This window comes from Pristis pectinata, chromosome 6 (genome assembly GCF_009764475.1).
Source record: "Pristis pectinata isolate sPriPec2 chromosome 6, sPriPec2.1.pri, whole genome shotgun sequence".
Lineage (NCBI taxonomy): Eukaryota > Metazoa > Chordata > Chondrichthyes > Rhinopristiformes > Pristidae > Pristis > Pristis pectinata.
This window is the reverse complement of record NC_067410.1, coordinates 50,436,953-50,458,596: the sequence shown is the minus strand read 5'-3', so window position 1 is coordinate 50,458,596 and position 21,644 is coordinate 50,436,953. Positions and strand designations below refer to the sequence as shown.

The 21,644-nt window shown below is 45.0% G+C and overlaps 1 protein-coding gene across 4 annotated transcripts in view; it reads left to right on the top strand.

The window, feature by feature from the left end:
- The window catches only part of LOC127571540 (metabotropic glutamate receptor 2-like), a 57,160-nt gene that overhangs the window by 12,562 nt on the left and 22,954 nt on the right, over positions 1-21,644 (top strand). For 2 of the 4 annotated variants that reach the window (XM_052018008.1, XM_052018007.1), the window contains 2 exons: positions 4,046-4,196; positions 13,062-13,625. In XM_052018008.1, the coding sequence (XP_051873968.1) occupies positions 13,149-13,625 (477 nt within the window). In that variant the 5' untranslated portion in view covers positions 4,046-4,196; positions 13,062-13,148. Of the gene's footprint in view, positions 1-4,045; positions 4,197-9,329; positions 9,414-13,061; positions 13,626-21,644 lie in introns of all 4 variants that reach the window. The other 2 variants (XM_052018011.1, XM_052018010.1) reach the window with 2 other exon arrangements.

The window sequence follows — 21,644 nt, the reverse complement described above, 5'->3', positions numbered from 1 at the left end:
TGATGCATCCGGCTAGGATGCTTTCTATGGTGCATCTATAAAATTTGATGAGGGTCAACGGGGACATGCCAAATTTCTTTAGCCTCCTGAAGAAGTAGAGGCGCTGGTGAGCTTTCTTGGCTGTGGCATTCAAGTGGTTGGACCAGGATAGTTTAATCCTAGGAACTTGAAGCTCTTAACTCTCTCAACCTCACACTTTTGATATAAACAGGAGCATGTGCATTGCACCCCCCCCCCCTTCCTGTAGTCAATAACCAGCTCTTTTATTTTGCTGACATTGAGGGAAAGGTTGTTGTCATGACACCATGTTACTAGGCTCTTTATCTCCTTCCTGTACTCCGACTCATCGTTATTTGAGATTCGGTCCACTACGGTGGAGTCATCTGCAAACTTGTAGATGGATTTTGAGCAGAATCTGGCCAGAGAGTTGTGAGTGTATAAGGAGTAAAGTAGCAGTATTGATTTTATGATTTTTTAGATTCATTTCCAGGTATGTCACTAGCAAAACAGAATGGCCCAATCCTTAGATACCATTGAGAAACTGGTGTCATGGAGTCATATAGCGTGGAAACAGGCCCTTCAGCCCAACTGATTCATGCTGACCAAGATAAACTATTCAAGCTGGTCCCATTTGCCTGCATTTGGCCCATTTCCCTCTAAACCTTTCCTATCCATGTACCTGTCCAAGTGCTTTTTAAATGCTGCTGATATACCTGCCTCACCCACTTCCTCTGGCAGCTCATTCCATATACTGACCACCCTCTGGATGAGAAAGTTGCCCCTTGGGTTCATATTAAATCTTTCTCCTCTCACCTTAAATGTATGCCCTCTAGTTCTTGACTCCCCAACCCTGGAAAAAAGACTGCATGCATTCCCCAACCTGCTTAACCTCTCTTCATAATTCAGTCCCTTGAGTCCCGGCAATATCCTTGTAAACCTCGTCTGCATTCTTTCCAACTTATTGCATATTCCCTATAGCAGGGTGACCAAAATTCAACACAACCATGTTGAACCATGACTGTCAATGTAATGGAGGTACACCTCCATTCTGCAGTTGGTATAGGAAATACCATATCTACATCCCATGGCAGTGAAGGAATTGTAATATATTCCCAAGTTGGGATGGTGTGAGAGTTGGGAGGGAATCCTGAAAGTGGTGATGTAGACATGCACTGCCATCATTTTTCATTGGAGGTTTCTGGTTTGGGAGATGCTTTCCGGGTTGTAACCAATCAAGCAGGCTGCTTTGTCCAAGATGGTTTTGAGCTCCCTAAGTGTTCTTGGAGCTGCAAGTGGAGAGTATTCCATCATGCTCCTGTTTAGTGCCTCACAGAGGGTAGCAAGGCTTTGGGGTGTTATTAGGTGAGTCATTCACTGCAGGATACCTAGCCTCTGACCTGCTCTTGTGGTCACATTCTTTACATGGCTGGGCATGGAGCACTTGGCAATGGTAATGCCATTGAATAACAGGGGTTAGAGTCTCCTTTGTTGGAGATCCTACAACAACATCTCAGTCTTGCTGAATGCAGGCTTCACTTGCTGAGGGGCTATGAATGGAAATGAACTTGTGCAAGCATACTCAGTGCTGACTTTACTTGGAAGGTAGATCATTTTTGTAGAAGCTACAAGTGGTTTAACCCAGGAGAAATTCCTGCAGTGAAATGCTCAATACAAGAGGGCACAGCTTTAAAGTAATGGGTGGGATGTTCAAGGGAGATATCAGAGGAAGGTTTTTTACCCAGAGAGTGGTTGGGGCATGGAATGCACTGCCTGGGGTGGTGGTGGAGGCAGGTACATTGGTCAAATTCAAGAGGTTGCTAGATAAGCATATGGAGGAATTTGAAATAGAGGGATATATGGGAGGAAGGGGTTAGATAGTCTTAGGCGAGGTTTAAATGTCGGCACAACATTGTGGGCCGAAGGGCCTGTATTGTGCTGTACTGTTCTATGTTCTATGTTCTGATGAAATAGAAGAAGGCCATTTAGCCCATTGACTCTATGTCGTGTCTCAGAGCAACCCCATCAATCCCTTCCCCCCACCTATTTCCCTCTAACCTATTGTTTTACACATGTCCATAAACTCCCCCTAAATCTCCTGATATCCACCACACTAGGAGCAATTTACAGTGGCCAGTTAACCTACCAACCTTCTTGTCTAGGGGATGTGGGAGAAAACCCACAGAAACCCACCTGAGGTCAGGTTTGAGCCTGGGTCTCTGGAGCTGTGAAGCAACAACTCTAACAGCTGTGGCACTGGGCCATGGTGGAGCTAAGATGATTGACCTTCAACAGCCATCATCTTTTGTGTGAGTGCAGAGTTTCCCCCGACACTCACTGACTTCAGTTTTACTGAGCTTTCACGAAGTCACACTTGGTCAAATGCTGGTGCTAAGAGCAATCTCATCCCATCTCTGGAACTTAGCACTTGTATCCATGTTTAATCCAAACCTGTGACGAGGTGTTGAGACAAATACTCCAAGGAAACCACAAACTCAGCATTAGTGAGCATGTTATTGGTAAATGCTGTCCTCCACCAATGTGTTATTGATTGCCAGGAGCCTGATGGGTCAGTAAATAGAAAAACTGGACAATACCCAAGTAATCCTCCATATTGTTGGGTAGATGCTAGTGCTGTAATTGCCCTGGAACAGCTTTTCTAATTCTGGAGCACAGGTGATGTTTACTACAGTCTAGTCCCACAGGCTTTACTATATCTGGTGGACTTACCTGTCTCTCTCACATGGAGTTAATAAAAATTAGCTGAAGATTGGTTTCTCTGATAGTGGGGACAGGCTGAAGCCTAGATCAGCCAGTTGAAACTTCTCACAGAAAATGGTTACAAATGCTTCTATCTTGCCTTTGCATTAATGTGTTGGGCTCTGCTATCACCGAAGATTTTTTTATTTTTTTTAAATTTATTTACAGCGTGGTAACAGGCCCTTCCGGCCCAACGAGTCCACCCCTCCCATTTTAAACCCAAATTAACCTACCCGTATGTCTTTGCAATATGGGAGGAAACCGGAGCACCCGGAGGAAGCCCGCACAGACACGGCAGAATGTACAGACTCCTTACAGACAGCGACGGGAATTGAAACCCAATTGCTGGCGCTGTAATAGCGTCGCGCTAACCACTACGCTACCGTGCCGCACCGTACCGTACTGTACCGTGATGACCTTTGAGCCTTGTCTGCTTCTGTTTACTTGCCCACCAACATCCTTACTGGGTGTGACAGGGTGGCAGAGAGTATGCCTGACCCAGAAGCTGTAGGATTGCTTAGCTATTGGGGCAGGACAAGCCCTGGGGCCGTGGTGGAAGACTCTCAGACATTGGCTGAAAGGTACGGCACTGTGAGTGTGACTGTTGGGCTGTACTTGACCAGATGGAGGCACAATTCTCCCAGTGTACACCGGCCCCAAATCTTTGTGAGGAGGAGCTTGCAATGTCAGCTGGGATTGATGCTGGGTAATCCGTTTAGTTACGAGTCAGCCACATTGTTTGGGTCTGGACTCACCCATAGGCCAGACCAGGGCGGGGAGTGGATTCTGAATCAAGTCAAATGGGTTTAAATAATGATCTGGCAGTTTCATTGGTCATCTCTTAAATTAGGGATCACTTAACTAACCGGATTGAAATTCCACAGGATCCGATCATTTGTCCAACTCCAGTAACTCAAACAACATGAGAGCATTCCCGTCATCTGGAACACGGGGAGAGATTGTTAGTTTTAGAATGTATTTCATATCTTTGTAATTAAAGATGCCAATGGTGTTAATGAAACCTTGAGCTGCCAAGAACCAAAGTGGTCTTTCAGGATGAGAGGGTCATTGAAGCTGCCACTGACACCTTGATGCTTCTTTAATTATGTGGCTGCCTCAGTCTGTTCCAGTTTTTGAGGCTCAACCTTCCACCCCACAGGACTGGTCCCAGCAGGCTGGGATCTAATCTGTGACCGAGAGAGGGAGGGCAGCATGTAGAATGTATGGGTGCTCAGTGCCTTTCTCACCCTGGCTGGGCTGAGGCTGCTTTTGGTTCTCTTCCCTGCAGGTCCTGCTGTGGCTGATTCCCGCAAGTGTTTCATTTAAAAACCCCACTCCCACTGGCCATCCCAGAAACATTCCAGCAACCTGACGAGGAGCACTGAAGATAGAACCTCCCAGCCCGGCTTCTCAGCCCTTGATCCTCTCTCCAACACACGGTAAGCTATAACAATTTACTGGTTACTTGAGTTAACTTAGGGGCAAGACTGGATCATGGATATTTTCCTGAACTGAGTTGCGATGGGAATATTCTAAGGATTCCTTCCTGGTCTTCTGTGATTTCCGTCCTGTGGGTTCAATTCCAGATCTTGCAGGCAGAACAGATGGTTTTGCCCTTTGTGTGTTGAAGTGCTTTGAGTAATTTCTGACGTTGTTCCCTCAGACACTGCCTTTCCAATCTGAAATGTCAAAGTCCCTTTAGACTATCCTGACTTGTGGCTCCTCTCTGCACCATCCTCAGTACTAGGTGAACGGTTCTGGATAAAATCCATAAGGTTCAGCCTGACTAGAGCTCGGATCAGTTTGTGGCTGCCCTCGTACATCCACCCTTAAGCTCATGTTGGATCTTCCTCCTACCAATACGTACATGCCATAAACTCGGAAATGTACTGCACAGAAACAGGTCATCCAGTACAGCGTACCTCCATAAAAGTGCCATTGTTAGACCCACTCCTCTGCTCCGTCTTTCCCCTGAGCCCTACAAGTATTCCTTTCAAAGTACTTACTTCCTTTGAATACTGATATTGAATCTCTCCCACCACTGCACACAAAGACATTCTCTTCATCCCATTGATTCTCTAAGTGGTTCCATTTAACTCTGTGACCTCTGGTCATTGACAGAACCCAAACAGTGCAAACACTTCAAAGCACTTTGTAATTTTGAATTCCACTCTTAAATCTCCCCTTAAACTCTTCAGCTCCAGGGAGAACCTCCCCAGTTCTGAAGTTTCTCTGTGTAACTGAAGTCATTTTTCTCTGGGATCCTTCCATAAATCTCCTCCGTCGCCTCTCCGAGGGCTTTTGTGACTGTTGTAGCTCGACTTGGACACAGTATTCAAGTAGAATTCAGCAAAACTTCCCCACTTTTGAACTCTGGGCTCTTTTGGGATCCAAGATGTTTTTCCTGTTAGTTTTTACCATCTTTACCATCTGCATACAGTCACGGATACAAGAAAAAAGAAAAGAAAAGGATTTTCAGACCAGCAAGTCTGTACCAACCATCAACCACCCACTTACACCGATCCTACACTAATTCCATTTTATTCTTACAACATTTCCAATAACTGCCCCCAGATTCTACACCTAGGTTAATCAGACAATATACAGTGTCTGGTTAACCTACCAACCCACATGTCTTTGGGGTGTGGGGGGAAACTGGAGCACCCAGCGTAAACCTACACAGTCACAGGGAGAACGTGGAAACTCCACACAGACAGCATCTGAGATCAGGGTTGAACCCGGGTCTCTGGAGCTGTGAGGCAGCAGCTCTACTGGTTATGCCAGTTATTTCTTACATTGAAGCCCAATTCCCTGTGATGTTTCACCCCTTTTAAAATTCCATCATTTGTTTGCTTTGGGTTGAAAACTGACTGTCACATAGAAAACAAAGTGGGAATAAATGGGTCGATTTCAGACTGGAGGGATGTAACTGGTGGAGTACCCCAGGGATCAGTCCTTGCTCCTTAATTGTTCACTTTTTACATTAATGAGCTGTAGGAGGGAACACAATGTAAAGTTTCCAAGTTTGCCAATGAAATGAAAATAGGTGCAAGAGCATGTTGTGATGAGGACATTGTGATTCTCAGTGGAATATAGGTAGATTGAGTGATTGGGTGAAAACTTAGTAAATGGAGTTTAATGTGGGGAATTACAAGGTAAGGGGAAGCAAAAGGTGGATTATTATCTAAATGGAGAGAGAGACTGCAAATGAGTGAAGTTCAGAGGGATTGAGGTGTTCTAGTGTATGAATCACAAAATGTTAGCAGGCAGGTCCAACAAGTAGTTAAGAAGGCAAACAACATGTTGGTTTTATTGCAACAGTTTTGGGAGTTTAAGAATACAGAGTTGTTTTTGCAGTTGTACAGGGTATTGGTGAAGTGACTCCTGGAAAACTGTGCACAGTTTTGGTCCCCTACCTGAGAGAGGAAACATTAACGTTGGAGACAGTCCAAAGGAGATTCACCAGGATAATTCCTGGGATGAGAGAGCTGTCCTGTCAAGAGAGGCTTTGATGGTTTGTGTCTGTGTTCCTCTGAGTTCAGAAGAGTGAAAGGTGATCTTATTCAAAAATGTATGGTCCTAACGGAGCTTGTCAGGGTAGACGTTGAGACGTTTTCACTAATGGGAGAGTCATGAACAAGGGGACATATCTACAAAATAGGCGTCAGTCATTTAAAACCGAGGAACATAGAAATTTCTTCTCTCAGAGGTGGTGAATCTCTGGAATTCTCTGCCCCAGAGGGTGGTGGAGGCCGGAGCATTAGATATATTTAAGGTAGAGATAGATAAATATTTGAAGGATCAAGGAATTGAGGGTTATGGGGACCTGCCACAGAGGAGGTGTTGAGATTAGCATTGCAGTACAGCTCATCGAGCTGCAGAGGCACAGCTCCAGTGACCCTGGTTCGATCCTGACCTCAGGTGCTGTCTGTGTGGACTTTGCACATTCTCCCTGTGACTGCCTGAGTTTCTTCTGGGTGCTCCAGTTTCTTCCCACATCCCAAAGATGTGTAGGTCAGTAGATTAATTGGCCATTGTAAATTGTCCCTAGTGTGTGGGTAAATGGTAGAACCTGGGGGTTGTTGATGGGAATGTGGGGAGAACAAAATAGAGATTAATGTAGGATTAGTGTAAATGGGTGGTTGATGGTCGGTATGAACTCAGTGGGCCGAAGGGCCTGTTTCTCTGCTGTATCTTTCTATGACTCTATGATCATATTAAATGGTGGGGCAGGCTTGGGGGCCAGGTGGCCAATCTCTGCTCCTATCCTCTTGTGTTCTTGCCATCTTCCTGCCTCCAGCATTTGCTGTGATCTTTTGCACACTGCGGCCTTAACTGAAGGGATTTATTGCACTGCAGTAGCTGTGACAGGGATCAGCACTGGGTACATGGCTCCTTGTGCCTCAGACTGACCATCAGTGCTGGCTGGATGAGCAGAAGACGAATTGTCAGAGCGGCAGCAATTTCTGCTGCTCACTGTGCCATTTCAAACAATGCCAGTTCACCAAGTCACGTCACTGGCTAATGATAGCACAGCGGTGCAAAGGTGCCAATTAAAGCTTCGGTTATTTCGCTGAGATCACCCAGAATAATAGTTTTTTTTATAAAAGGAACATTGGTGGAAGTAAGGGTGCACACCCACGGGAGCTCAATCCTCACACACCATCCGGGAACCAGCTGTGTAGCTTGTGCCAGATTTGGCTTGGTGGCCAGCACTCTCCCTCCTGATGCAGTGCCCCACCACCAAGTCTTCAGCACATAATCCAGGCCAACGTTCCAGTGACACAGGCGGAGGAGAATAAAGGGATGGGGGGTAGTGGTTGTGTGGTAAAAGATCGGCCAAGACCTTATTGGATGGGGCAGCATGCTCAAGGGGCTGAATTGCCTACCTCTGCTCCCATTTCTTTAGATTAGAGTCGATTAGATTAGTTTACAGTCATATACACCAGGGTGCAGTGAAGTTCCTTGCACGTACAAAGCTCACAGAGTAAACAGTGTACATGATAATAATAAATACAACAATAAATATAGCGACGAGCACAAAGCAGCTGAAAGGTGCTAAGATTGTAGTGCAAAACAAAACGTCTTATGTTCTGACAGGCTGCCCTTGAACATGAATGCTTTTTGTTATTGACTTTTTTTTTTGGAGCTTTTCCATCACCAGCTCTACCAGCATTTATTGCCCGTCCCTAATTGCCTTTGGGAAGATGGTGGTGAGCTGAAACTGACATGCTACAAACTGTCTGCTCCCTACATGTTGTCACTGAGCGAGTTCAGTGATTTAGACCCAATGGTGATAAGGGACCGCCAATGTATTTCCAAGTCAGGACAGTGTGTGACTTGGAGGGGAACTTGCAGGTGGTAGTGCCCCCGTGCACCTGCTGCCCTTGTCCTTGGTTGTAGAAGATGCGGGTAAGATCCCATGCCCTTTTGTTTGAAGACGTCTTCCTATTGAAAGGGAACTAACTCCTTCCAGAATCTTGGTTTAAAACAAGCCCCAATCACAGTGTACTTTTAGAGTCAGAGTGATGCAGCAAAGAAGCAGGAGCTTTGGCCCACTGGATCTGTGCCAACCATCAACCATCCATTTACACTAATCCTATATTAATCCCTTTAATTAATTCTCCCCACATTCCTCTCAACTCCCCATGGGTTCTATCACTCACCTATACACTAGGGGCAATTTACAGTAGCCAGTTAACCCACCAAACTGCACCTCTTTGGATGTGGGAGGAAACTAGAGCTCCCAGGGGAAACTCACACAGTCACAGGGAAAATGTGCAAACTCCACACAGATAGAACCCAAGGTCAGGATTGAACCCGGGTCTCTCGCACTGTGAGGCAGCGGTTCTACTAGTTGTGCCACTGTGCCTGCTCACCTCTGTAGCTCTGGGTATCCTATTAACATTCCAAGGTCAGGTCCCAATGACCCAGAGCAAAAGGCTAATTTAAATCAAAAGGGAAAACCTGGAAAAACTCAGCAGGACAGGCAGCATCTACAGAGACTTGCTGCAGAGTGCACATCGAAGAAACTCATCTGATCAGGTTATGATGTCCATACCGCCTTTAACATGACTGAATAGATACATACGTCAGGACTGGCTGGATAAGGGGAGTGATGTGAAAGGAAACAGGGAGTAGGGTTAATAGCAGCTTCCCAGTGTAAATGGTAGTGGGTTTTAACACCTTGCAGATACTTCATTCAGTAATTTATATGTAGTCCAGGGAAACAGGTGCCCAAGCTTACAAGATTGCCAAAGGATACAGCGGGATATAGATCAGTTGCAGATTTTGGGGGGAGATGTGGCAGATGGAGCTTAATCCAGCCAAATGTGAGGTGTTATACTTTGGGAGATCAAATGTAAATGGGCAGTACACTGTTAATGGCAAGATCCTTAACAACGTTGATGTACAGAGGGATCTTGGGGTCCAAGTCCATAGCTCCCTGAAAGTGACTGCACGGGTAGTCAAGGCACTGAGATCAAGAGTCAGCAAGTTCTGTTGCAGCTTTATAAAACTCTAGTGAGGTTGCATCTGGAGTACTGCATTCAGTTCTGGTCACCCCATTATAGGAAGGACGTGGAGGCTTTGAGGACGGTGCGGAAGAGGTTTACCAGGATGCTGCCTGGATTAGAAGGCTGGTGCTATCTGGAAAGGTTAGATAAACTTGAGTTGTTTTCTCTGGAGCGGTAGAGGCTGAGGAGAGAACTGATAGAAGTTTATATGATTATAAGAGGCATAGATATAGTAGAGAGCAGGAATCTTTTTCCCAGGGTCGAAATGTCCAATACTAGAGGGCATGCATTTACGTTGAGAGGGGGTAAATTCAAAGGAGATGTGTGGGGCAAGTTCTTTTACACAGAGAATGTTGAGTGCCTGGAATGTGCTGCCAGAAGTGGTGGTGAAGGCAAATACGAAAGAAGCGCTTAAGAGGCTCTTAGATAGACACATGAATGTGCAGAGAATGGAGGGATATGGACATTGTGTAGGCAGAAGGGATAAGTTTAGTTAGGCATTTAATCACTAGTTTAATTAGTTCAGTAGTTAGGTAGCTGTAAGGACATATTAATGAGTTGCAGGAATGGATAAAGAATCAAGGGGTGGTGTTTATTCCCACTGGTGTGCAGAGGAATATTTCCTTCAGTACAAATAACTGTAACAGAAACAGGTGAGCAGAGTGTGACTTGTTTCCAGAAATGTTTAACCTCTGGGCCACAGCTTTGAGCAGTCTGGGTAAAAGGGGAAAGGATTAGGGGGAACATTAGAGGGAACTTCTTCACTCAAAGAGTGGTGGGAGTGTGGAATGGGCTGCCATCTGATGTGGTAAATGCGGGCTCGCTCTTAACTTTTAAGAGTAAATTGGTTAGATACATGGACAAGAGAGGTCTGGAGGGGTATGGGGTGGGGGCAGGTAAATGGGACTAGCAGAATAATGTTTCGGCACAGACTAGAAGGGCCAAATGGCCTGTTTTCTGTGCTGTAGTTTTCTATGGTTCTATGGTTCTAAAAGAAGGGGTGTTAATGATCATGTTTCTTTGAATGCCTACACTTACTCATTTTAAAAATAGCAGAAAGGGGAAAAAAGGCTTTGTAATTGGCAGTCTAAGACTATCCAATGGGATAACAAAGAGTCTATCCACATGGCCACAGGGTAGGGACAGGTTGGATGGGGCAGGTAGGTCAGGACAGGGTGAATGGGGGCAATGTGTTTGGAGCTAGGTTGTCATGGACTCATCAAGTTGTGTAGCACAGAAATGGATCCTTTGGCCCACCACATCCACATTGACTATTTTGCACATTTACACTAATCCTACTTGCCCACATTAGGACCACATCCTTCTATGCCTTGCGTATTTAAGTGACTGTCTACATCTCTCTCAAACATAGCAATTGTACCTGATTCCACCACCTCCTCTAGCAGCACATTCCAGATATCAACCACTCCCTGTGTAAAAACTTTCCCCTCAAATCCCCTTTAAAACTCCTTCCCCTCACCTTAAACCTATGCCTTGTTTTTGAACCCCCTAACAGAGGAGGTCTCCAGAACACATTCTACCAGAGGTGGTAATCCCATGTAGAAGAACAGATGGATCTTGAAGTTCACAAGTCACCAGAAACTTCAGTGGATAAAACACTTGAGGAGAAAGCTGCTGGGAACCAGGTTTATGGGAAGTTTATAATATAGTGCTTGAATTTATATAAGACCGACCTAGTAAAAGCCACGGAGAGAGTGCTATATGTAGTACTGGGTTCACACTGCAGGGAAGCTGACAGAAGTGTTGCTGCACAAATTCACCGTAATGCTACCTGGTGTGAGGAAATACTAACCAAACAAAAACTGGACAAATTGTGGCTGTTTTCATTAGACTGAAGATATTACGTGGTGATTTAGTTGTTTAAAGTGTGGCAGGAATGGAAGAGAGTAAAATCGGACTGATTTCAGTCATTGGGAATTGAGGACAAAGGGCATATAGATATAAGATTAATTTGCCAACATTTTGGATGGATGGAAGGAGATGGATGTTATATAGGGTGCTGGAGACAGTGATCAAAGGAGACACCGTGCCAGACTTTTGATGATAATTGAACAAAAGGAGGTGAAGAGACTTGGCAAGAGAATGGAGATGGAAATAGATGGGAATGTCCTTGGCATTCTTCGGAAAGGATGAAGGAAACTTCATCAGTGACCAGCAGCTCCATTCGGGTCTGAGATGGGAAAGTAAGATATATCAGAGTAGCAGTTCTAGTTTATGGCACTGATTAGACTCAGAACAAATATGTGTCAGAGAAAGTGACTGACTCTGCTTATGATTACCCTGCTGTAGAAATTTTTGGGGAAACAAATCGTGAACTCCACAGGGGCAACTATTGCAAGGGTGACTGTTTTCCTCCTGAGTCTTCTGTGCACTTGATATGTGGGCATGTGTAAAGGCACCCAATGCGCATCTGGATGCCATCCCCTTGCTTTTCATTGACTCATGAGGAGCCAGCAGCAGCAAAATTGGTAAATTGGTTTGTTATTGTCACACGTACTGAGGTACAGTGAATAACTTTACTTTGCATGTCATCCATACAGATCATTTCATCACATGTACATTGAAATAGTGGAAGAGAAAACTATAACAGAATGCAGAATAAAGTGTTGCAGTTACAGAGAAAGTGCAGTGCAGGTAGACAATAAGGTGCAAGGTCATAACAAGGTAGATTGTGAGGTCAAGAGGCCATCTTATCTTTCAAGGGATTCGTTCAATAATCTTATAACAGCTGGATAGAAACTGTCCTTGAGCCTGGTGGTACATGCGTTCAGGCTTTTGTATCTTCTGCCCGATGGGAGGGGGGAGAAGAGAGAATGTCCAGGGTGGGTGGGGTCTTTGATTATGCTGGCTGCTTTACTGAGTCAGTGAGAAGTATAGACAGAGTCCTTGGAGGGGAGGCTGGTTTCCATGATGTGCTGAGCTGTGTCCACACCTCTCTGCAGTTTCTTCCTGTCACGGGCAGAGCAGTTGCCATACCAAGCCGTGATACATCCAGATAGGATGCTTTCTATGGTGCCTCTATAAAAATTGGTGAGGGTCAACAGGGACATGCCAAATTTCTTTAGCCTCCTAAGGAAGTAGAGGCGCTGGTGTGCACCGGAAGCACAGGGCTGGCCTGGTCCATTGGCACCCAGCACTGAGGATCTAGCTTCAGCCGGATCCACAATGCTAAAACTCCCGTGGCAGCTTTCCCTTGAATCCACTAACTCCCACCCCATCATGATCTCCAACATCCCCAACCAAGTCACAACCCAACCCCACTCCACCTACCCCTCCATCAGCCAATCACACCATCCAATGCCCCAAACTTAACTTGAATATGCCCATCATCTGTCCCAACTGATTTGATGCCCCTATCTTTCTACTGTAGCCTACAACCCACCTTTCTCCCTTACATTTGAATGTGTTCGGTCTGTCGGGCCCGTTCTGTTATTCCTGGGCTCTTGCCTGCGGTATAATTTTACCATGGTGCTTCCCTGGAACCAACCATCTGTTGGCCATCACTTCCCCCTGGTCTAATGCTACTTTTCAGACTCAGGAGTAATTTCTGGGCCATTTAACCTCATGTGGCAGCAGTTCTGATATACAACAGAGCAGATGTTTCTTGAACATACAATTATTTAAATTCTTCTGTTGATTTATTCTAAAAGGTGCAATGATGACATTTCTGTCACAATATTTAAATCAAATTCTTCCTCTTCATGTGATGACATTGAATTTTTCCTGCTCCACCACTCTAATTCACAATCTCTAAATCTCACTCTGCAGCTGATGCTTTAGAAGGATGTAATTGAATTCCAGCCTGAGGAACTCATTCACCCTTCTCTGTGAGATTGTGATCCGAGCAGCCCTGCTATGAAGAAGCCGGATATGTACCTCCGACTGCCTCTCACCCTCCTTCACTTCCTACTGCAGGCAGTCCTCTCTGCCTCCAGCAGCTCTACCATCGGGAAGAAGGAAATCACCATTGAAGGAGACTTGGTGATTGGGGGCTTGTTCCCGGTGCATGAGAAGGGCAATGGTTTGGAAGACTGCGGAAGGATCAATGAGCAACGTGGAATCCAGCGGCTCGAGGCAATGCTCTTCGCATTGGATGCGATAAACAAGGATGCTTCCATTTTGCCGGGGATTAAGTTGGGTGCCCACATCTTGGATACCTGCTCCAAGGACACTTATGCTCTGGAGCAGTCTCTGGAGTTTGTGAGGTCCTCGCTAACTAAAGTAGACGAGACGGAGTATATCTGCCCAGACGGGTCTTATGCCATCCATGATGACATGACCTTTGCCATTGTAGGAGTGATCGGTGGCTCCTACAGCGACGTGTCCATTCAGGTAAGAGGCAGAGTGGTAGGGCACTCGGGGGCAAGGAAGGAAACAAGTCAAACTGTTGGCAATGGGGAGAGTTGTTCAGTAACTCCACTGAGGCAACTTGTAAGGGAAGAGGCTGCTTTGGATACGTACATAGATACTTGATACTTTGGGTCTCATTGACAGTTGAATGTAGCAGCATACAGAATGTGTCAGCCATTTGGTAATATCAAGGGTGGGAAAGGAGCACATTTGTAATTTTCACACCTGCTGTTGTAGTTGTGAGCTCTAGTGCCACACCAGAGATCTGAGTGTGGCAGAGGCACCACCAGATGTGCCACTGTTCAGCTAAGACATTAAAGAGGTCTTCCTGTCATTGTGTATGATACAGAAGACTCTGTGTAACTGGTTGATGGAAACTGCTGGAACCCTCGCAATGGCCCGGTCAACATTTAATGCTTAGCTGATATTACTAAAGTAGATCATTGATCAGCTGCTGCTTTTTGAGATCTTGCTACATAAAAGTTGCCCATCATATTTCAAATCAAATCGAATCAAATCCAGTTCTTTATTTGTCATTGTACTGTTGCAACAACAACACAATGAGATTACGATGGCACTCCCTTGCCTAATATAAACCAAAACAGTAAATTGATAAGAGCAATTATAACTATAAAACAAAACAAACATACTTACACAAATATAAAGTATAAAAAAATATAAAAAGGCAGTGTGCAAATGAACCGTGGTAATATTAATAATGATAATCAGCAGCATATCAATATCAATATATTAAATAACACCATGATGAGTCCAGCAGGTAAAGGGGGGAAGACATAGTATGTGTATGAATGTATGTATTTATAGGAGGTGTCAGTCCATGTTCAACAATTTAAGTGCTTTGGGAAAAATGCTGTGTTTCAGTCTTGTAGTGTGTGCATATATTGTCCTGTATCGCCTACCAGAGGGGAGTAGTTTAAAAAGGTAGTGAGCAGGGTGAGCTGGTTCTCAAATGATGTTTAAAGCACTGCTCCGACATCGAGCCTGATAGATGTCCTCCATCGCTGGTAACTGAGTCCCAATGATGTTTTGGGCCGTCTTAATGACCCTCTGCAGAGCCTTCTGTTCCTTCCTAGTGCAGCTGGCATACCAAGCAGTAATGCTGTATGTCAGGATGCTCTCCACCACACACCAGTAGAAGTTCATCAGAATGTTCTGAGACAGTCTGGCTCTCCTCAACTTCCTCAAAAAATAGAGGCATTGCTGTGCCTTCCTAATGACAGCTGAGGTATGTATTGCCCAGGAGAAGTCCTCGGTGATGTATGCCTCCAGGAATTTAAAACTGGAGACTCTCTCCACAGCCTCGCCACCAGTGAACACTGGACCAAGATCTATCTTTCCTTGATTTCCTGAAACCCACCACAATCTCTTTAGTCTTTTGGGTGTCGAGAATGAGATTGTTGGTGGAACACCAGGCTGTCAGGTTTTGTACTTCATCCCTGTATGCTAATTCATTATTGTTCATGATCAGGCCAATGACTGTTGTGTCGTCTGCAAACTCTATGATGGTGTTTGTTTCATGAACGGATGAACAGTCATGAGTTAAAAGGGCATACAGGAAGGGACTCAGTGCACACCCCTGGGGAACACCAGTATTCAGGGTGAGGGTGGAAGATATGTGCCCTCCTAACCTGACAGTCTGCAGACGATTGGTCAGAAGGTCCATAATCCAGTTACAGATTGTTGTATTCAGGCCCAAGCTGTGGAGTTTGGACACTAGTCTGCTGGGAATAACTGTGTTAAAGGCTGAACTGAAGTCCAAAAAGGGTATCCTGACATATGTGTCCGGTCTTTCCAGGTGCGCCAGAGCAGTATGGAGGGCGAGACTAATTGCATCCTCCGTTGATCTATTTGTCCGATAGGCAAACTGGTGCTGGTCCATAGTGGCAGGGATAGCACGTTAGTGTGCTTCAAAATCAGTCTCTCGAAGCATTTGGCTATGATCGGTGTAAGTGCAATTGGGTGATAATCATTCAGACAGCACACATTTTTTTGCTTAGGAATGGGCACAATGATTGTTGATTTAAAACACGTAGGGACAACAGCATATGTCAGGGAGAGGTTGAAGATGTTAGTGAAAACCCCAGCTAATTGGTTAGCGCATGCCTGAAGCACACGCCCTGGTACACCATCAGGTCCAGCTGCTTTCCTTGCGTTAACACTGTGTAGTATCCTACTGACCTCATTAGTATCAAATACCAATCCATAAGGATCTTGAGGCAGCCTAACCATTGCCTTGCTGTAGTTCTCCCTGTCAAAGCAGGCAAAGAGCTTATTAAGTTCCTCTGCCAGTGAGATGTTACTGTTTATAGGCTGGGTGTCTTTCATTTTATAATCAGTGAAAGCCTGTACCCCTTGCCACACGCAACAGGGATTATTATTGTTAAAACTGTCCTCGATCCTAAGCTCCACATTGCAACAGCATTTACATCCAAGAGTATGCCATTGGCAGTAAAGCATTTTGGGATAACCTGCAATCTTGCAAAATATGAAATAAATGCAAGTTTTTACCACAGGAGGTGCAACACTTCTCCTTTTATGTCTTTCTTCCATCCAGGGACCCAAACAGTCCGTTCAGATGAAGCAGTGATTCACTTGCACCTCTTCCAACCCTGGGTACTGCATTTGGTGTTCACAATGTGGTCTCCTCTACATTAGAGAAACCAAATGCAGATTGGGCGATTGCTTTGCACCGCATTCAGTCCACAGGGGTGATCCTGAGCTTCCTCTTGCCTGCCACTTTAATTCTCAATCCCACTCCCACTCTGACCTATCAAGCTGTGGTCTTCCGTACTGGTACAATGAGACCCAATGCAAGCTTGACGAACAGCACCTCACCTTCTGCCTGGACATGTTGTGGCCTTCCAGACTCACTGTTGAGCTCACCAACTCATTCTTTCTTTTTGCCTGTACAACATTTGGTCATTTCTGCCTGTCATTCTTCTGTGATTTTGGTTGTTGTTCTCTCTCCACCAGCATAGACGGACCCACAGGGCATATCTAACAGCTGTATACTCCTTTACTTGTGCTCTCTTGCTCTCTGAATGTCTTCATTCCAAGCTTTGTGATCTCTATCACTCTAACCACCTTCATTAACCTATCAACCAAATGAGGTTCATCAGTAATGTATCCCCACATAATCTTGGCCTCATCCTGCCACAGACATTCCTTTTGTCCTGTCCATCCCTCCCAAACCCTCTCTCAAGTAAAAACTAACTAATTTTCTCTTTTTCATGGTTCTGAGGAAGGGAATTTGACCTGAAACATTAACTCTGTTTCTCATCCACCGATGTGGCCTGAGCTGTTGAGTGTTTCCTGCATTTTCTGATTTTATTTCAGATTTCTGGCACTTGCAGTTTTTTCAAATGTTTGATTCTTTTGTGTCTCCTTCACCATTGGCCTCACATGCCCCCCTAGTCAAGTTTAGTCTGGACCAAAGGTAATTCCCATTTCTCACACAGAGTCACACAGCATGGAAACAGGCCCTTCGCCCAACTGGTCCATGCTGACTAAGATACCCATCTAAGCTAGTGCCACTTACCTGTGTTTGGCCCATATCTCTCTAAACCTTTCCTATTTATGTAGCTGTCCAAGTGTCTTTTAAATGTTGTTAATGTACCTGCCTCAAACTCTTCCACTGGCAGCTCATTCCATATATGGACCAACCTTTGGTAAAAAAGTTGTCCCTCAAGTTCCTATTAAATCTTTCCCCTTCTACCTTAAACCCACGCCCTCCAGTTCTCAGTTCCCCAACACTGGGAAAAAGACTGTGTTCATCCACCCTATCTATGTCCCTCATGATTTTGTACGCCTCTATAAGATCCCTTATTCTCCTACACTCCAATGAATAAAGTCCCAACCTGCTCAACCTCTCTCCATAACTCAGTCCCCTGAGTCCCGGCAAAATCCTCATAAATCTTTTCCGCACTATTTCCAGCTTAATGGCATCTTTCCTACAGCAGCGTGACCAAAACTGAACACAATATTCTAAATGTGGCCTCACCAGTGTCTTGTACAACTGCAACATAACCTCCTCTCTAGGCAATTTGGAAAGGATCTTCCTGTATTGTGCATATTACCCTGCATGTCTGCGAATATACTAGAGGAAACTTGTTTCTTGTGGCAGGGATTGTTTTATTTGCAAAATTTTTTAGGATTCTTCCAGGAGTGGCACCAGTTGACTGTGCCTCTCTTTGCCCAGGGGGTAATGGCTGCCCTTTGCTCCAGGTGGGTTAGCTTAGACTACCACTTTCATGGTTATGTCAGTGACTAGGTAGAAGCCCAAATGTGTGCTCACTGGCTATGTAGGATGGGTGTGTGTTACACCCCCAGTGTCCCAGATCTACTAGCCTTCCTACTGGTCCACACTAAGGACAGCAGAAATCCAGAACTCTTGTGCCAGATGAACAATCCAGCACTAAATTTATTGGGTTTTGTTTAGGCACGGATCTCAACAGGTAGGAAGCAAATGTGGGGAAGTGATGTTCAGTTGAAAGTTATCCCAATCTAATTAAATGACAGGCAGATTCTAGAGGCTGAATGGTTGACCCCTGCTCCACTTTTGTTTATTGCTTGCCTTAAATATATATTGGTAAATTGGTTTATTATTGTCACATGTACCGAGGTACAGTGAAAAACTTAGTTTTGCATGCCATCCATACAGATCATTTCATCACATCAGTGCATTGAGGTAGTACAATGGAAAAGCAATAACAGAATGAAGAATAAAGTGTTACAGTTACAGAGAAAGTGCAGTGCAGGCAGACGATAAGATGCAAGGCCATGATGAGGCAGATTGTGAGATCAAGAATCTATCTTATTGTACAAGAGAGCTGTTCAATAGTCTTATAACAGCAGGATAGAAGCTGTCCTCGAGCCTGGTGGTACATGCTTTCAGGCTTTTGTATCTTCTGTCCAATGGGAGGGGGGAGAAGAGAGAATGTCCAGGCTGGGTGGGTGGGTTTGATTATGTTGGCTGCTTTACTGAGGCAGCGAGAAGTGTGGACAGAGTCCATGAAGGGGAGGCTGGTTTCTGTGATGTTGTGAGCTGTGTCTGCAACTCTCTGCAGTTTCTTGCGGTCATGGGCAGAGCAGTTGCCATACCAAGCCATGATGCATCCGGGTAAGATGCTTTCTATGGTGCATCTATAAAAATTGATGATATAGATACAGGCAACTCCTGCATTCTAGGGGAGTTACACTCCTAGAAAATGGTCACAATTTGCTGTAACGCAAAGCCACATCATCTACGCACATGTCAAGAATTGCAAGTTGAAAAAAAAAGTTTTTTTTTACTTTTTACCATGTAAGTTCCATAAGAGAAAATCTTACTCCATATCTCAAATTCTTGGGTAGTGATTTGTAAATTCTGTAAGAGCAAATTTCCATTACCCAGATGGCTGTAATTCAGGGGTCACCTGTACTTCTGACATTAGTATGGCAATCTGGCCACAACTATTTACAACTGGTAAATGTATTAAATGCATTTAGTTGTAGGGCAGCAGGTGTGAACAGTGGGAGTTTGATAAAATACCTTGTGCTTTATAAACCAGCGGTTGGCAATTATCGCCCTTACTGGAGGGTTAATTAAAGGGAAGGCCATAGCAAGGAACAGATAAAGGCTGATGTTTACTGTTCACTAAGGAGGGACGTGTCAATCCAGACCTGTCACATGGCACAATATCACACAGGGGTCTGGACACTGAAACCCTTTCACACACTGGCGAGATAATGAGAAACAAAGAGCAGACTTGAAACATTCTTAAAATAACCTTGTCAACATGTAGGAACCAGCTACATCATGCTGCGCCACTAAAAGGGTAGGGATTTTTTTTTTGTTATTGGCAAATCCATTTATGGGTTAAGGTTCCAAGTAAGAGGCTGAGATAATAAGGCCCCTGGAGAAGGCCCACAACCAGCTTCAGTTGAGGGCTAAGGTCATAAGGGCCATGCTAAAAATGAGGATTTCTTCCTTCTACCAATGGTACAGAGTGGCTGTAGTGTGCACTCTTTATAAATTACCCTGCTGTTACTCACCCAGGCTACTCCAACAGAACCTCCCAAACCTGTTACCTCTACAACCAAGGACTGGCTCATGGGGACACCACCACCTGATGGTTCCCCTCTGAGTCACACACTGTCTTGACTTGGAAGCACATCACCAGTCTTTCATCATCACTGGATCTAAACCCTGAAACTCCTCGCCAAACTGCACCTTTGTCACTTCCACTTATCACCTCCCAGCTTCTTACACCACTCCCACTCTCCTCCTTCCCTTATCTGCCTATCATCCCCCCTCACCTGGATCCACCTATCACCCGCCAGCTCTTGCTCCACCCCTTCCCCCTACCTTTTTATACTACCCTCATTCTTTCCAGTCCTGATGAAGGGTCTTGACCCAAAATGTTGATTGTCCTTTTCCCTCCATAGATGCTGTCTGACCTGCTGAGTTCCTCCAGCATTTTGTGTGTTGCTCCGGATTTCCAGCATCTGCAGTCCCTCTTCTCCAACAGCACTTTCACCAGGAGGACTGTTGGTTCAAGAAGGGCGGCTCACTGCAGTTTCTCGAGCAATTAGGGATGGGCAATAAATGCTGGTCTTTATAATAAATGCTCTAAATCCAACAGTTGGGGATCTTGAGGATTCACTGAATGCTGATTTGGTCATTCTGCTCCTGGTGCCTGCTCCACAGCTCTGTGAAATCATGGCTGATCTTACTCCCTGTACCTGCTAACCGCCTTATACCCTTCAACTTCTTGACATTTTCAGTTAACCCTTGACTGCAACAAGCTTTAGTGGGGATGCATTAGCATAAGGAATACCTCCTGATGTCACAGCTGATGTTCCAGCCCATTAGCCACCACCTTTATCTCCTTGACCTGAGAGAAGAGGTTTCATTCTATCTGTCCTGTTAATCTTAAAATACACAATTAGATCACCCCTTAACCTTCTTTACTCCTGGGAATCAAGCTTAGTTTATCCAACCTGTCTTCATAATTTTACCTCCTTAAGCCCTACTTTCCAAGGTCAGCATACCCCTTCTAGAGTTGAACACAGTCCTGTAAATGAGGTTTACCCAGAGCTTCATAAAACAATAACATAACATAACATCCACCCCTTTGCACCTTGAGATAGAAAGCAACTTTCTAACTGCAACATTTCTTGTGCCTCCAACCTACCCCTCCCTCACGAAATTCTAACTGGTCTCTCTCATCTCATCCTTAATCTGAGTTATTTTACAAACACTAGGAAAAACTAGGCTCACTAAAATACTTGCATTTATATGGAGACACAAGAGATTGCAGATGCTGGAGTCTGGAGCAACACACAAGATATTGGAGGAGCTCAGCAGGTCAGGCAGGATCAGTGGAGGAACTGGACAGTCAACGTTTTGGGTTGAGACCCTTCATCAGGACTGATACTCATCAGATGAAGGGTCTCAACCTGAATCGTTGACTGCCACTTTCCTGTGTAGATGCTGCCTGATGCGCTGAGTTCGTCCAGCATCTTATGCGTTACCTTCATTTATATGTTGCCTTTCCCAACTTCAGACACCCTCAGCCACTGAAGTACTTTGAGGTGCCACTGTTGCAGTGTGGGAAATGTGGCAGCCTATTTACAGTGAGCACAGCTCCCCCACATAGCAACTGGTAATCTGTCATTTTAATTGACTCACATAAAATACTATCAACAGCTCTATTTTTATTTTCACTTGAAAGAGAACGTAAAGCTATGGCTTAGCATCTCCCCGAAACTCAGCACCTCCAACAGTGCTGCACTTGCACCACACTACACTAGGATGTCAGCCCAGATATTTGTGCTCAGGGCTCAAACACACAAGCTGCTGCCTCAGAGGCAAGGGTAGCATCCGTAGAGCCATCTCAGCCAGTCTCAGTACATCATCTACACTGTATCCCACCTTCTAACCATTTCACAACCCTCGTCAGTAAGTTGTGTCCTATCCTATGTGGTTTTATTTTGTTC